Below are 15,460 nucleotides of genomic sequence, written 5' to 3'. Positions count from 1 at the left end.
CTCTGTTGCCCAGGCTGGAGTGCAGTGGCATGATCTCTGCTCACAGCAACCTCCCCTTCCTGGGTTCAAGTGATTCTCCTGCCTCAGCCTCTGAGTAGCTGGGATTACAGGCGCATACCACCACGCCTGGCTAAGTTTTGTATTTTTAGTAGAGATGGGGTTTCACCATTTGACATGGCTGGTCTTGAACTCCTGACCTCAAGTGATCTGCCTGCCTCGGCCTCCCAAAGTGCTGGGATTACAGGTGTGAGCCACTGTGCCCGGCCTGGGGATTATGATTTGAAATGACATTTGGGTGGGGCACAGAGCCAAACCACGTAACATACCGATTCATTTATGTAGTTGACCCTTGAGCCACTCAAGAGTTAGGGGCTCCGACACCCCTTAAAGTTGAAAATCTGTGTATAACTTTTGACTCCTCCAAAAGTTAACTACGAATAGCTCACTATTGACCAGAAGGAAGGCCTACTGATAGCATAAACACATATTTTGTATCTTGTATGTATTATAAACAGTGTTCCTACAATAAAGGGAGCTAGAGAGATGAAAATGTTATTAAGAAAATTGCAAGGAAGATAAAATATATTCACATTAAGTAGAAGCAGGTCACCTGGGCACGGTGGCTCACGCCTGTAATCGTAGCACTTTGGGAGGCTGAGGCAGGCGGATCACGAGGTCAGGAGATCGAGACCACGGTGAAACCCTGTCTCTATTAAAAAATACAAAAAATTAGCTGGCGTGGTGGTGGGTGCCTGTAGTCCTAGCTACTTGCTACTTGGGAGGCTGAGGCAGGAGAATGGTGTGAACCCGGCAGGCAGAGCTGGCAGTGAGCGGAGATTGCACCACTGCACTCCAGCCTGGGCGACAGAGTGAGACTCCATCTCAAAAAAAAAAAAAAAAAAGTAGAAGCAGGTCATCATAAAGGCCTTGTCTTCCTGTGAGCAGGAGAAGGGGAAAGAGGAGGGGGTGGTCTAGCATCTCAGGGGTGGCAGAGGTGGAAGAAAATCTGCGGAGAAGTGGATCCCCACAGCTGAAATCTGTGTCGTTCAGGGTCAGCTGAATGGCCCACGGCTGCCTTCCCACTGCAAGGGCAGAGGCCAGGAGCTGGGACAGAGACCACGTGGCTGGCAAAACCTGCCGCAGCGACTGTGCAGCCCTGTGCAGAGAGTTTGCTGCCCTTGCTCTAGCTCGGGCCTCCCTCCTTCCTGGAGTCTCCTCTGAGGAGCCTGCCACCTGTCACCTGCTCCTGCGTCCCACTCAGGACCAGAGTGTGCCAGTGCCTGTGGCCCCGTCACTGCCTTTTTCTCCAGTTGCGGTTTTCTCCTGCTGCCAGAGCAAGGGCCTTTTTTACCTGGACCTCGTGCCCACACTGTGAGAAACACTTTGTGCCAAGTGCTTTCTCTCTCTGAACTCGAGAGGACTCACAATGGAGATCGGTACCTGCCCTGTTCGAGTTTTATGGTTGTGTGTCCTCTCTTTTATGGGAAGAATATCGCATAATTGCTGCTGCAGCAGCGTCCGGGCAGACAGACATGGCCCTCTGTGGAGTGTGCGGTTCTTCTCTAGAAGGCAGGAGCCGTTCCCAGGGTGATGTGGGCCCGGCTATTTCATCAGAGATGGTCATCTTGGTGACTACTTCACCTTAAATAACGTTCCCACAGAGGCCCAGGATACTTGGAAACAGCGCCCAGCCCGTCTCGCGGATGGCTCGGCAGTTATGACTGTCTTATAAAATATTAACTGCCCTGCAGTGTGTTTTCGGTTAACGACATGGCTCTCCAGCCAGAAAGCACACAGGGCAGGGGCACTGGATGGGGCTCTGCTGACACGGAGCGGGTGAAAGGGAGGGGGTCTTCTCTTCCTTTGCCTGTTAAGGAGGGTCTAAGACACCTCGCTGGGCATGTGGCTGGTGGTCATAGAACCCAACTCCTGCAGCGGGTGCCCATCGAGCACTTCTAGTTTGTAGGGTGGACTGGACGGAAGACTGTGCTGTCCAGCAGGGCAGAGCAGCTGCTTGTGCGGCCCCAGGCACAGCTGCGGGTCTGTGGGGACACTGCTGGCCACTCTGGAGGGCAGCTTCTGGCAATGCTTGTGCAGAGCACAGTGTCCTGAGTACTGTCCTACACCAGGGGCTCTGACCGCTTTCCCACCACTTTGCAGGTACCAGGATGGTGGGTTAGTGAGATGGTGGACATGCTTCAGCACATGGGCACTGCTGGCTGGCTCATCTGTGGAGGGCCTTCTAGAGGTGTGTGCTCAGGGCAGGAGTCTGGGCAGAAGGCCTGCACATCCAGGGAGGAAATGAGGGTGCAGGTCAGGCAGGAGTCGGGGGGCACCCTCCCTCCCCCCAGATCAGAGGCCACAGGGCCTCTTCACTTCCCTGGACACGAGGCTAGTGGGGCCCAGGAATGGCAGCCGGGTATCGCCCACTGGTGGCAAGGCAGGGGCGGACTGCGTGGCTTTGTGGGGTGAAAGGGCATCTGGGTGGTCTAGGCCATTTGGGAAAGGTGCAATCACTTTCTCAGGCATCAGAGGGCAGTCCCTGTCCCTCCCCAAGCCAGAGAGTGGGCACCACACAGGGTGGAGTTAGACATCCGTAGGTCCCCGTGGCCAGCACCTGCCATGATGGGGACTGCTGGGCTTGATCTTTCTGGCTTGATCTTTCTGGCTGTTCTTGTCCTCTTCCTTGAGACAGATCCAGGGAGCAGGCCCTGAGCCTGCCCCAGCCTTGGGGTCCTGCCTGTCTCACTGGGAATGGTCCCTGGCTCTGGGGTCATATCCGGAGTGCTGGGGGAGGGGGCTGCAGAGGTCTTTGAGCAGGTGGTCCTGAGTCCCATTGTTGGGGGGTCTCACTCAGGCCCAGGTCCCCCTGCGACTCCTGTCCTGCCTGTCCCGCTCCCGCTGGCTATTCGGGATTTAAAGATAATCGCCGGTTTAAAGGAGACAGGTGCCCCCAACCCTCAGAAGGCACACATCCGTGCGAGTGTCCGGTCCCAGGTCTCTGGGGAGGGCGGGCCCGCAGGTGGGGTGTCTGGGCCTCGTCTTCCCTGGCGTGTCCTTGGCTCTGCGGGCGCGGGACGCGGCGCGGGAGGCGCTCTCCGGACTGACTGACGCAGAGCGCTGCGGGCGGCTCCACTGCACCGCGCACGCGGCGCACGCTCAGGCGAGATGCGGACGGCCTCGCGGGGCCAGGGAGGCGGTGCTGCGCGGAGACACGGGTGACGCCGGGGTGCGGGCTGCTCCGAGCAGGTAGGTGCCCGCCGGGGGCAGGGCGAGGGCGCGAGCTCGGGCGCTGGGACGGAGGCGGCCGGCCAGGGAGCTTGTGAAGGTTGCAGTGGGGTGCAGGGGCGTAGGAGGGGTTCGGGGCGCTGGTGCAGGGCACGGCGGGGTGCAGGGGCGCAGATGGGGCTCGGGGCGCTGGTGCAGAGCGCGACGGGGTGCAGGAGCCCGGGTGGGGCTCAGGGCGCTGGTGCAGGGCACGGTGCGGTGCAGGGGCGCAGGAGGGGTTCAGGGCGCTGGTGCAGGGCACGGTGGGGTGCAGGGGCGTGGGTGGGGCTAGGGGTGCTGGTGCAGGGCGCGGTGGGGTGCAGGGGCGCAGGAGGGGTGCAGGGCGCTGGTGCAGGGCACTGCGGGGTGCAGGGGCGCGGGTGGGGCTCGGGGCGCTGGTGCAGGGCGCGGCGGGGTGCAGGGGCGCGGGTGGGGTTCGGGGCCACTGGTGCGGGGCGCGGTAGGGTGCAGCGGCTGGCGGGGTTCGGGGCGCTGGTGCAGGGGCACCGGTAGGGTTCGGGGCGCGGACTGGGGCGCCTAGTGTGTGCAGAGGCGCAGGGCTCTGACTCGGATCCGCGAGCAGTCCGCGAGACGCCTTGCCGCTGCGGCGACCCTGTCGGGCTGGCGCGAGGGGACCGGGAGATGAGGGACTCAGCCGTCCTCGGCCCCTGCCAGTCCGCCGGGACGACAGGGCTCGCTTCCGGGACGCTTACTTCCTCTGTCCCAGCACCCGCCTCTGCCAGTCCAGTCTCCGAAGGACTGGCTTTCACGCGGGGATTTCAGAGGATGCCAGAGCAACCTCCAGAGAGGGCAGGGTGGCCACATGGTGTACCGAGGGAGTGCAGGGCGCGCCTGTCCCAGTCCTGCTGGTGCAGGAGGCCCGCCCTGCCCAGACAGAACCTTCCATTTCCCCAGGAATCTGCTGGGCTGGGCTAGGCTGGGCTAGGCTGGGGGCGGCAGGCACACCAGGATCCTCTTGAGTTGCCTGGTCCTAGGCTCAGGTGCCAACAAGTCTTCCTGAATTCCGCCCAGGTGGGAGTGCTCTTCCCATCGCCACCCCTGGATGCAGGGCCCCTGGGGCTGAGGACGGGGTTGCTCAGTGGCTAACCCTGAAGGGCATGGAATGCTGCCCCAACCCAGGCTCCCTCAGGGGCTCCACTGCACCCCTTTCTCCTGGGAATACCTCTGTGCAGGGTTCGGGTTTGGAAATCCACCCCACATGGGGCCTTGCCCTTCCCAAGCCTGCTTCATGCATCTGTCTTCTGGAAGTTCGTTTCCTTCCTGAGTGCTCTCAACACTCACACCTGTGCCAGTTGCGTGTGGAGAATTTTAGCTGTGAACCAGGTGGCCCAAGCTGTCCTCAGGTGACCTGTGAGAAAGGGATTGAGAACCCCAGAGAGGGCTGGTTGGGCCCTTGGAAGGTCATTGCCAGGCCTGGGTTTCAGGGTTCTGCACCCCTGGGCTGAGGCACACGTCCTTTTGGGGACTGGGTCGAGCCAGTGGACCCCCACAGCAGGCATCAGATGCTCACGGGGGCTCCTGGCTGCCTCCTGCAAAGTCTGGGGTGGTGTTGGAGCGGGTCTGACCTGCTCCCCAGGGCCTGCTTGCCGCTGGGATTAGAGGAACCTGCACAAGACTCCAGGGGCTGTGCTGAGGTGGGCAGCTGCCTGAAAGATGAGCGTGTGAACAGAACATGCTGGTCTTCCTTAGGGCAGAGAGTCCCTCACCGCGGACCCTCCCGTCTGATGCTGGGGCCTTTGTTTCTAGCATGGAGCCATCCTCATCCCATGCAGGGTGGACTACCTGCCTGGGGAGCCACCTGCAGTCCTGGGTCCTCTTGTGGGTGCGACTGCGAGCTCTCCAGAGCCGCCTCTTCCTCCTGCCACTGCGGACGTCTCTGTCCCTCTGCTTCCCTTGGAAGCTGGTTGTGAAGCCAGGCCAGTGGCTGCTGGTACAGCTCATGGCCCTGGAAAGGCTCCACTGGCACGCGGCACAACATCTGCTCTGAGAACGGCAGGAAAAGGCCGGGAAGGGCAAGTTAAGTTTAGTGGTGTGGCCAAGGGGCGAAGGGGAGGAGGGAGAGTGTGGGAGGTGGGGTGGCCTGAGAGTGCCTGCCCCAGGACAGCAGCCAGAAGCTCAGCCCCGAGCTCCCGGCACTGAGCTTCAAGCTCCGTGGCCTGCAAGAGGGGCTCAGTCACCTAATGTGATGAGGGGACGGCAGAGCAGTCTTGTCTGACAGTGACCGTCATGTGTAGTGGAGAGGACATGGTCAGAGATCGGGTTTCAGGGCAGGGATGAGTGGGGAATTGCAGTCAGATCTTTTGCCTCCAAGCAACCCTCCCGTTCACATTTTGGGGCAGTGGCTGGGGGTGACCATGGATGACCTCATGAGAACCGCATTGTGGGTGCCAGGGGCTCAGGGAGACCCTGCAGGGCTTGAACTCGCTTATGTTTCTCATTTGTAAAGGGAGGGCAGTCATCTGGTGGCTTCCTATGGCCTCAGTGATGAAGGCCACATCAGAGCCAGGGAGAAAGGACATGAGAGAATAAGATTCCTTTGAATTATTGTCTGTGTCCTGGAGTGGAGAGATGTGGTACCCCCCAAAACTTCCTTTCTAGGCTGGGCACGGTGGCTCACACCTGTAATCCCAGCATTTTGGGAGGCGGAGGTGGGTGGATTGCCTGAGGTCAGGAGTTCGAGACCAACCTGACGAACATGGTGAAACCCTTTTGCTACTAAATACAAACAAAATTAGTGGGGCGTGGTGATGGGTGCCCATAATCCCAGCTACAGGGGAGGCTGAGGCAGGAGAATCACTTGAACCTGGGAGACGGAGGTTGCAGTGAGCCAAGATCGTGTCACTGCACTCCAGCCTGGGCGACAGAGTGAGACTGTCTCAAAAATCAACAACAAGAAACTTCCTTTGTGGACAGTGGGGGCTATTTTTTTTTTATTTTTGGAATATGAAAGTAGTGACTGGTGTCTGGAAGCAGGAGCTGTGCACGGTTGCGAAACCACGTCGCCGGCAGCCGGCGCTGGCCACGGAGACTTCTCAGTGCAGCCGGGGGGCGGGGGCTGCACCCGTGGGGGAGGGAGCTCTGTCTCTGGCCCTGCAGTGACCTGAGGTTGTTACCATTATGAATGGGCACTGGGACCCCTGCATGTGCATGTACTGCCCCGGAGTGTCCAGGGGCCCCAGCCAAGGGACAGAGCTCAGGCAGCCGGGAAGACGTGCAGGCTGATGAAGAGAACCGGATGAGGGCTTCACGTGAGGAAGCTTGTGGCCTTCTCAGAACACCAGCCTCATCTTCCTGTCTCTGATCTATTTCAGCAACCACCCCGTGTGTTTCTAGAACCCCCAGTGTAGTGAGCTGGAGGGAGGACTGTCCTGAGGGCAGCAGTCCTGGTTGCAGCTGGCGTGGAGGTCCCAGGATGGAGCCCTCGGCCCTGAGGAAAGCTGGCTCCGAGCAGGAGGAGGGCTTTGTGGAGCCGCCCAGGAGGGTCGCTGACCTGGGGATGGTCTCCAATCTCCGGCGCAGCAACAGCAGCCTCTTCAAGGGCTGGAGGCCGCAGTGCCCCTTCGGCAATGACAAGGTGAGCTTTCTGCCGGTCAGCCTGCAGCTGGCACGTGGCCGCGGAGGTCACTGTTGGGCACGTTGCAGCTTGAGGCTGTGACGATGGGGGTGGGCAAGGGTCTGCTGACCTTAGGGGCTCCCACCCAGCCATGCCCTTGGGAAAACACAACTGGGGAGGGTGATGCGTGGCTGGCCTTTCTGGCCTTCCCTGCGTTGCACAATCATTTCCCATGGTTGGTCTGATTGGGAAATCACTGGGTTAACTCAAAAATGTTGCGCTAGAGTCCTGGCAATCTGTTACCCATGCTTACCTTGTTGCATAATGATTTCACATCCTTTGTCTGATTGGGAGGGCCTGGGCCTGGGCTAGCTTTCCCCCAAGTCCTGGATACAAAGATGCAAGTGTGTTGAAAGCACATGGAATCTTGCAGTCCCCCTGCCAGCCAGGCAGGAGGGTAGCTGCCCTTTTCCCAATGGTGCCAGATCCAGGTCCCCAGATTCCCAGCCTCCACGTTTTCCACCACACCACGTTGTTCCCAAGGAAGGTGGTGATGCTGTATAAACTAAAGCGCGCACATTCAAATCGGTCCCAAGTGGAAATGATTTCTTAGATTCATTCCTCCCTCCTGAATCCCCACCTGAGAGTCTCAGCAAGGTGCTTCTAATCTTCGGCTCAGGGTCACGCAGGCTTCCTTCCTTCAAACAAGTAGTGTGGAAGCGCCTCAAGGAGCACGGATGTGTCTCGGGGGGGCTGGGGGTGCTCTTTTGAATGTCGGAGGATCTCAACACACCCTCTTTACCTCCAGCAAGAAAGCCTCAGTTCATGGATTCCTGAGAACATCAAGAAGAAAGAATGCGTGTACTTTGTGGAAAGTTCCAAACTGTCTGATGCTGGGTGAGTGACGAGACTTGTGTGTAAGGCCTTTGACTTCTTCCATTCTGATCCCACATGGAATAGCTGATGAGGCCAAGACCCCTCAGGGCCTCGGTGAAAGGCCAGTGGAGATACCTCTGTGTCTGTCCGAGGCTTAGAGTCCATAGAGCACTTCCACCTTACCCCCCAAGCCTCCTGTGGGGGACAGTTGACCCTCATCCTGCCTCGCAGGTGCGGGGACCAAGGTGCAGAGTTTAGGTGACTTGTTCGGGGTTATCATGGCGCTATTGTGTGGCGAGGCTCAGTGGTTTGAACACAGGTGCATCCTCTAATCCTCTCATTTCCACACCTGCCCCACCCCAAAAGAGAGAGTCCCAGGGTCCAGGAACTAGAAGGGCCTCAGGGAGAGTCCACGGCCAGCAGACAGCCCCCCTGCACAGCTTGCCAAAGTCAGAGGCCCGACTTACCCCCAGGCCCCACAGAGCCCCCTTTACCCCTTCTCCCCACAGAGCCCACGACTCAGGTGTGGCCAAGACCCCCTCGCAGGTAACATGGCCACTGTCTCTGAGCGGCTGGATATGGCCCTCCTGAGCCGATGGTGCTCCCCACAGTTGGCGCCCCTTTAGGCACCAACAGAGTGTTGATTTGTGTTTGTGTGCCCTCCCCCAGCCACACCCATTTCATGCTCTTCCACAAATGGGCCACACGCTTTCTCCTTTGACTCCTTCATTGCCTGGTGAGCTCCTACTTATCCCTCAAGGCCTATTGCAGATGCTGCCTCTGCCATGCAGCCTGCCTTGACTATACAGCCTCTACCAGGAAGTGAGCTTCCCTCCCACCACACCGCGTGTCTCTCTCTGATCCCAGCTGTCGTGCTGTAGCTGTGCGCCTTTGTGTTCATCTTTCTTGCTAGATGCTGAGTTTTGGGGGGCTGGGACCAAAGCAGAATGTTATATTAATTCCCAGAGAGTGGACTTTAGCTCATATTTACTGAATATGGGGAGGGAGGAGCATCCTGTGCATGGGAAACAGAGGAAGGTTGTGCTGCCCCAGGGTGGCCCCTCCTTGGATAAGGGCCCCATTTCTCCCTGGGCAGTAATAGGAGCAGACGCTGAGGCAGCGAAAGTAGCCGGTAATCTCTAGCGTACATGGTACATCATCAGAGTTTCATGGTCACCAGTAAAACAGCTGTCCCTCGGCATCCCTGGGGAATTGTTCCCGGGCACCCACAGATATCAAAATCCCATATCTCAGTCCCAAAATCTCATATCAAGTCACTGATATGAGACGGTGTGGTATTTGCATATAAACTACATATATCCTTCAGCATACTTTAAATCATCTCTAGATTACTCATAATACCTGATACAATGTAGATGTTATAAAAATAGTTATACTGCATTTAAAAAATTTGTATTTTTGTTGTTGTGTGGGTTTTTTCTTTTCTTTTTTTTTTTTTTTTTTGAGACAGAGTCTTTCTCTGTCACTCAGCCTGGAGTGCGGTGGCACAATCTTGGCTCACTGCAACCTCCGCCTCCTGGGTCCAAGGGATTCTCCTGCCTCAGCTTCCCCAGTAGCTGAGATTACAAGCATGCGCCACCATATCTGGCTAATTTTTGTATTTTTAGTAGAGATGGGGTTTCACCATGTTGGCCAGGCTGGTCTTGAACTCCTGACCTCAAGTGATTCACCTGCCTCGGCCTCCCAAAGTGCTGGGATTACAGGCGTGAGCCACCGTGCCTGGCCAATGTGTTGTTACTTTATTTTATATTTTTTGAGACGGAGTCTCGCTCTGTCTACCAGGCTGGAGTGCAGTGGTTCGATCTCAGCTCACTGCAACCTCCGCCTCCCGGAGCTGCTGGTTGGCATTTTTTTTTTTTTTTTTTTGAGATGGGGTCTCGCTCTGTCACCCAGGCTGGAGTGCAGTGGCACAATCTCGGCTCACTGTAACCTTTGTCTCCCAGGTTCACGCGATTCACCATGTTGGCCAGGCTGGTCTGGAACTCCTGACCTCAGGTGATCCACCAGCCTTGGCCTCCCAAAGTGCTGAGATTAAGGGCATGAGCCACTGCGCTTGGCTGGTTGGCTACTTTTATGGTTATTTTTGGATCATGTGCTAAACAAGGGTGGATTATTCATGAGTTTTCTGGGAAAGGGGTGGGGATTTCCCAGAACTGATTTCTTCTTCCTTTCAGATCATCTAGGGTATTTCTGACATTGCCATGGCATCTGTAAACTGTCATGGCGCTGGTGGGAGTGTCTCTTATATGCTAATATATTATAATTAGCATGTAATAGAGGATAACCAGAGCCCACTGTTGTCGCCATCTTGGTTTTGGTGGGTTTTAGCCAGTGTGTTGCATCCTGTTTTATGAGCAAGGTCTTTGTGACCTGTGTCTTGTGCCAACCTCCTGTCTCATCCTGTGAGTTAGAATGCCTTAACTGTCTGGGAATGCAGCCCAGTAGGTCTCAGCCTCATTTCACCCAGTGCCTATTCAAGATGGACTCACTCTGGTTTTGTGAGTGAATGCCAGAGTGAATGCCGCTGACGCCCTGACCTGCTGTGTCCTGAGAAGCCTAGGTGAGGCCCCGTGGGTCTGGGGCCTTTGCTGGTCAGCTCTGCGTCCTTCTCACATAGAAGTGGGAACCCTTGGGGCAGCAGGGCCCAGAGAGGAAGGGGTGCTGACCTGGATCAGATGTAAGCAGGACAGACTTGCTTCTGGAGGTCCCCAAAGCCATCCCCCATGATCAGGGGTTTGCTAGGACTCCCAGCTGTGCACACAGCTAAGGTTTATCATGGTGAAGGCCTATGTGATAGGCTTAGCAAAGGAGAAAGACACAGATCCAGTCTGGAAACTCTGAGTGCAGGCTGCTGCCGCTCTCCTGTGTGGGCGCCACGCGTGCTCCTTCCTCCAGCCGAGAAGAATGCGGCAACCTGCAAAGCCCATTCGAGGCTCAGAGCCCAGGGCATGCGTCCTGCGCTGGCTACGTGGGCCCCTCTGCATGGCAACCACCCAAATCCCAGACTCCCAGCAGGAAAGCAGCTGTTCATAAACCCATTGAAGGAACAGTCCAGGCCCAGCAAAGCACTCCTAGCAGTCGGGGACGGGGAGACGCTCCAAAAGCCCCGTTCCCAGACACCACCTTGAAAGCAGGCCCCTTTGAGAAGGCAGCTGCAGATCTGCCATGCCGAGACTGTCCCGCACAGAAGCCTCTCATCTCACCAACCACGGTGGTCACTGCAGCGGGAAGAGGGGCCAGGTGTGTTCCGGCCTGTTCCTTCCTGAGGAGGGGATGGAATGTCCCTCCTTTTTGTGGAAAGACCAGGGCGGAATGAGTGGTGAGCATCCTCCGCCACAAACACAGCTTTCGAAGCAGATTTATTTATACCACTTACATGTTTGCATTAAGCATGGTAGGGTCTTTCCACCCCACTCGTCCAGACCTGGAGGCCCTCGACACCTGCCCGGGTAATCCCACTGCTTAGCCCCACGTCCTGGTAATCCTCCTCAGCTCCGCACAGACTCATCTTGTGTCCGTTTCTGCTCTGGACACCCCCGTCCAGACCTTTGTGCTCACATTTTGCCACCATGGATCTCATGACCTTGGGCACATGGCTTCTCTTCCCTGGGCCGCCAGTCATCATCCTCATCTATGAAGCGCAGAGACTGGAGGGGATGCCTCAGAATTCAGATGTACATGCGGGGGGTGGGGGGGTGGGGGTGGGCAGGGAGCCCCCCCTCAGATGGAAGGAAGGAGCCCAGGTTGGAGAGAGTGCACCTCCAAGAGCTCTCATTTCCCGTGGGGTGCCACGGGTGGTGTCCTGTTTACGCCTATCTGGGCCGAGTTCTGAGCAAGCTCTCTGATGAGGTAATTTCTGGGTCAGTGGCCGCAATGCAGTTTCCAGAATCACATCAGGCTTGCAAACACCATGCAGGTTTAAGTTCCAGTCTCATCAGAGGTGATGGTTCAAGGAGAAGAGGGACAGGAGGTAGCTTGCGATAGGCTGTTAGGAACATACAAGGACATTTGGAGCACCATTGGAGCAAGACTGGGGAGAGCTGAGGTCCTTGTCCAGGGAACTCCTTTCCCCAACTCGGACCCCAGGTCTCTCATCCATAAACTGTGGAGGTCACATTGTGTCTGGTGGGTTCTTGGTCTCACTGACTTCAAGAATGAAGCCGTGGACCTTTGCGGTGAGTGTTACAGCTCTCAAGGGTGGCATGGATCCAAAGAGTGAGCAGCAGCCACATTTATTGTAAAGAGTGAAAGAATAAAGATTCCACAGCAAGGGAGGTGCACCTGAGCAGGTTGCGGCTGCTGGCTGGGCGTGGGGCGGAGGCTGGCCAGCTTTTATTCCCTTGTTTGTCCCCGCCCATGTCCTGCTGATTGGTCCATTTTACAGAGTGCTGATTGGTCCATTTTACAGTGTGCTGATTGGCATATTTTGCAATCCTCTTGTAAGGCAGAAAAGCTCTCCAAGTCTGCCCCCGACCCAGAAATCCAGCTGGCTTCACCTCTGACATCAGGTGCTGGCAAGATGCCCACAAGTCTGTGGTGCCTTGAGTGTGACCTTAGGGGTTTGTACGGTTTTGTAGGGTGCACATCCGGGAGGAATTATTTTTCCTATTTTAATGATTGAGAAACTGAGTGTGGAAACATCCACGATCACACAGTCAATAGGTGGCGGGGAAACCCGTTTCCTTTCTTACTGCTCAGTGGTCTTTCCCCTGTGCCATCTGGTTCAGGTTTCATCTGGTTTTAGAGGTTTTTTGTTTGTTTGTTTTCCTGTCTCATCTTTTTTTTTTTTTTTTTTTTTTTTTTTGAGACGGAGCCTCACTCTGTCTCCTAGGCTGGAGTGCAATGGCCCTATCTCGGCTCACTGCAACCTCCGCCTCCCGGGTTCAAGCGATTCTCCTGCCTCAGCCTCCAAGCAGCTGGGATTACAGGTGCACACCACCACGCCTGGCTAATTTTTGTATTTTTAGTAGAGACAGGGTTTCACCATATTAGCCAGGCTGGTCTTGAACTCCTGACCTTGTGATCCGCCCGCCTCAGCCTCCCAAAGTGTTGAGATTACAGGCGTGAGCCACCACAGCCGGCCTCATCTGTACTTTTCTAGGTTATTTACTAGCAAAACATCGGAATCTAAAAATATTTGTGGATTTCCAATTAAATAAGTTATAAAGAACACATAAATGTATATTTTCTTGCCCTGAAACACCAATGAATTGCAGTAAAGGAACAAAAAGACTTCAACCTACAAAGAAAAAAGAGGAAAGGTAGCAGATGAAGAAAGAGATTGCTGCATTCTTGCCAGAGGAAGGGGAGGAGGCAGAGCAGCAGGTCCTGGAGGCTTGCAATTCCGGCAGCTCCCGCAGTCCCCGGGCGAGGGGAGGAGGTGGAAGACCTTGGGCGAGGTGCTAGCCCCATGTCATCTGCTCGGAGCCTCCATTTGTGTGTGTTTTTAACTTTTTATTTTGAAATATGGATGTACAGAAGTTCCAAAGATACTACAGATAGGCCCCACAGTTCCACCTGTGACTACGTTCTGCATAACCGTAGTACAGTACCCAAGCCAGGAATTCAAGCTGGTAGAATGTGTGTGTTTAGTTTTATGTCTTTTTTTTTTTGAGACGGAGTCTTGCTCTGCTGCCCAGGCTGGAGTGCAGTGGCACCACACCAGCTCACTGCAATCTCTGCCTCCTGGGTTCAAGCGATTCTCCTGCCTCAGCCTCCTGAGTAGCTGGGACTACAGGTGAACGCTACCACACCCAGCTAATGTTTATATTTTTAGTAGAGATGGGGTTTCACTATGTTGGTCAGGCTGGTCTCGGACTCCGGACCTCAAGTGATCTGTCTGCCTCAGCCTCCCAAAGTGCTGGGATTACAGGTGTGAGCCACCGTGCCTGGCCTTGTGTCATTTTTCCCATGTTTATTTGTGTAACTACCACCATGGTCGACACAGCACTAACCGTCTCCACCGAGCTCCTCCTGTACTTCCTCCGTATGGTCAACTCACCTTCTCCCCCATCATCCCTGAACCCTGCAACCACCAATCTTTCTTCATGCCGATCATTGTGTCATTTTGAGACTGTTACATCAATGGAATCATACGCTACATGACCCATGTCCTTTCCCTCAGCACAGCGCGCTTGATATCCAAGTTGCTGCTTGTGTCAATATTATTATTATTATTTGAGATGGAATCTCATTCTGTTGCCCAGGCTGGAGTGCAATGGCACAATCTCAGCTCACTGCAACCTCCGCCTCCCGGAGACTGGAAGTAGCTGGGACTACAGGCACGTGCAACCACGCCTGGCTAATTTTTGTATTTTTAGTAGAGATGGGCTCACCATGTTGGCCAGGATGGCTTTGAACTCCTGACCTCAAGTGATCCGCTCGCCTTGGCCTCCCGTGGTGCTGGGATTACAGGTGTAAGCCACCACGCTCAGCCTTGTGTCAATATTATTTAACTGCTGAATATTCCTGTCCCTTTCACCTTGCCTGTGTCATTACACTTCAAGTGAGAATTTGGTAGACATCAAATAATTGGGACCCATTTTTTTTTAAATCCATTCTGTCAATCTGTTTTTTAATTGTTGTATTTAGAAAATTTATATTTAGTGTAATTATTGGTATGTTAGAGCGTATGTCTGCCATTTTATTTTTTGTTTTCTGTTCTCTCTTTTTTTTTTGAGAAGGAGTCTCCCACTGTTGCCCAGACTGGAGTGAGTGCAGTGGTCTGATCTCGGCTCACCGCAACCTCCACCACCTGGGTTCAATCGATTCTCCTGCCTCAGCCTCCTGAGTGGCTGGGATTACAGGTGGCCGCCACCATGCCCAGCTAATTTTTTGGATTTTAGTAGAGACAGGGTTTCACCATGTTGGCCATGTTGGTCTCGAACTCCTGATCTCATGATGCACTCGCCTCAGCTTCCCAAAGGGCTGGGATTATAGGTGTGAACCACTGCACCCGGCCGCTTCTAAGATTTTTTATTTGTTTTTAGTTTTCGGAAGTTTAACTGTTATGTGTCTTAGCATGTATCTCTTTGGGTTTATCCTGTCTGGTGTTCACTCAGATTTTGGAGTGTGTAGGTTTATGTCTTTTTTGTCAAATATGGGAAATTTTGACCATACTTCTTTACATACATTTTCAGGATCACTGTCTTTTTCTTTTCCTTCGGGAACTCTGAACGTGAATGTATGATCTTTTGTTACAGTGCTGCAGGTCCCAGAGGTTCTGTTTACTTTGTTGTTGTTTGTTTGTTTTCTCTCTGTTGTTCTTATTGGGCAATTTCTACTGTTCTGTCTTCCTGCTCCCGACTTCTTTCCTCTGTCTCCTCCATCCTGCTGTTGGGTCCATCCATTGAGTTTTTATTTCAGTTACTGCATTTTTCAGTTCTAAAATTTGCATTTGGTATATCTTCCCTTTCTTTACTGGAAATTTATGTTTTTTTTCATTTGTTTTGAGCATGCTCATGATTGCTTGTTGAAGCATTTCTAATGTGGCTGCTTTAAAATCATTTTCAGATAACTCGAACATCTGTGTCATCTTGGTGTTGGTGGCTGTCAGCCGTCTTTTCTCATCCTGGTTGAGATTTTCCTGGCTCTTCGTACAACTAATGATGTTTGATTGAAACCTTGATAGTTTAGATTCTGTGTTAAGAGACTCAAGATCTTGAGTTTTAGCTGGTCCCCTTGACATGTCTATGGTGAAGGAAGGAGTCCCCCCCGTCAGTG

The 15,460-nt window shown here is 54.5% G+C and overlaps 1 protein-coding gene across 7 annotated transcripts in view; it reads left to right on the top strand.

The window, feature by feature from the left end:
- Positions 1–3,161: 3,161 nt before the first annotated feature.
- Positions 3,162–15,460, top strand: part of TRPM2 (transient receptor potential cation channel subfamily M member 2) — an 87,227-nt gene continuing 74,928 nt past the window's right edge. For all 7 annotated transcript variants that reach the window (XR_012431918.1, XR_012431919.1, XR_012431920.1 and 4 more), the window contains exons 1-3: positions 3,162–3,249; positions 6,600–6,862; positions 7,650–7,738. Coding sequence is in view for 2 of the 7 variants with exons in the window: in XM_045389386.2 (XP_045245321.2) it covers positions 6,701–6,862; positions 7,650–7,738 (251 nt within the window). In the remaining 5 variants the exon portion in view is untranslated. The remainder of the gene's footprint in view (positions 3,250–6,599; positions 6,863–7,649; positions 7,739–15,460) is intronic.

The sequence above is a fragment of the Macaca fascicularis genome, chromosome 3 (genome assembly GCF_037993035.2).
Source record: "Macaca fascicularis isolate 582-1 chromosome 3, T2T-MFA8v1.1".
NCBI classification, from domain to species: Eukaryota; Metazoa; Chordata; class Mammalia; order Primates; family Cercopithecidae; genus Macaca; species Macaca fascicularis.
This window is presented reverse-complemented; position numbering and strand designations above follow the sequence as displayed.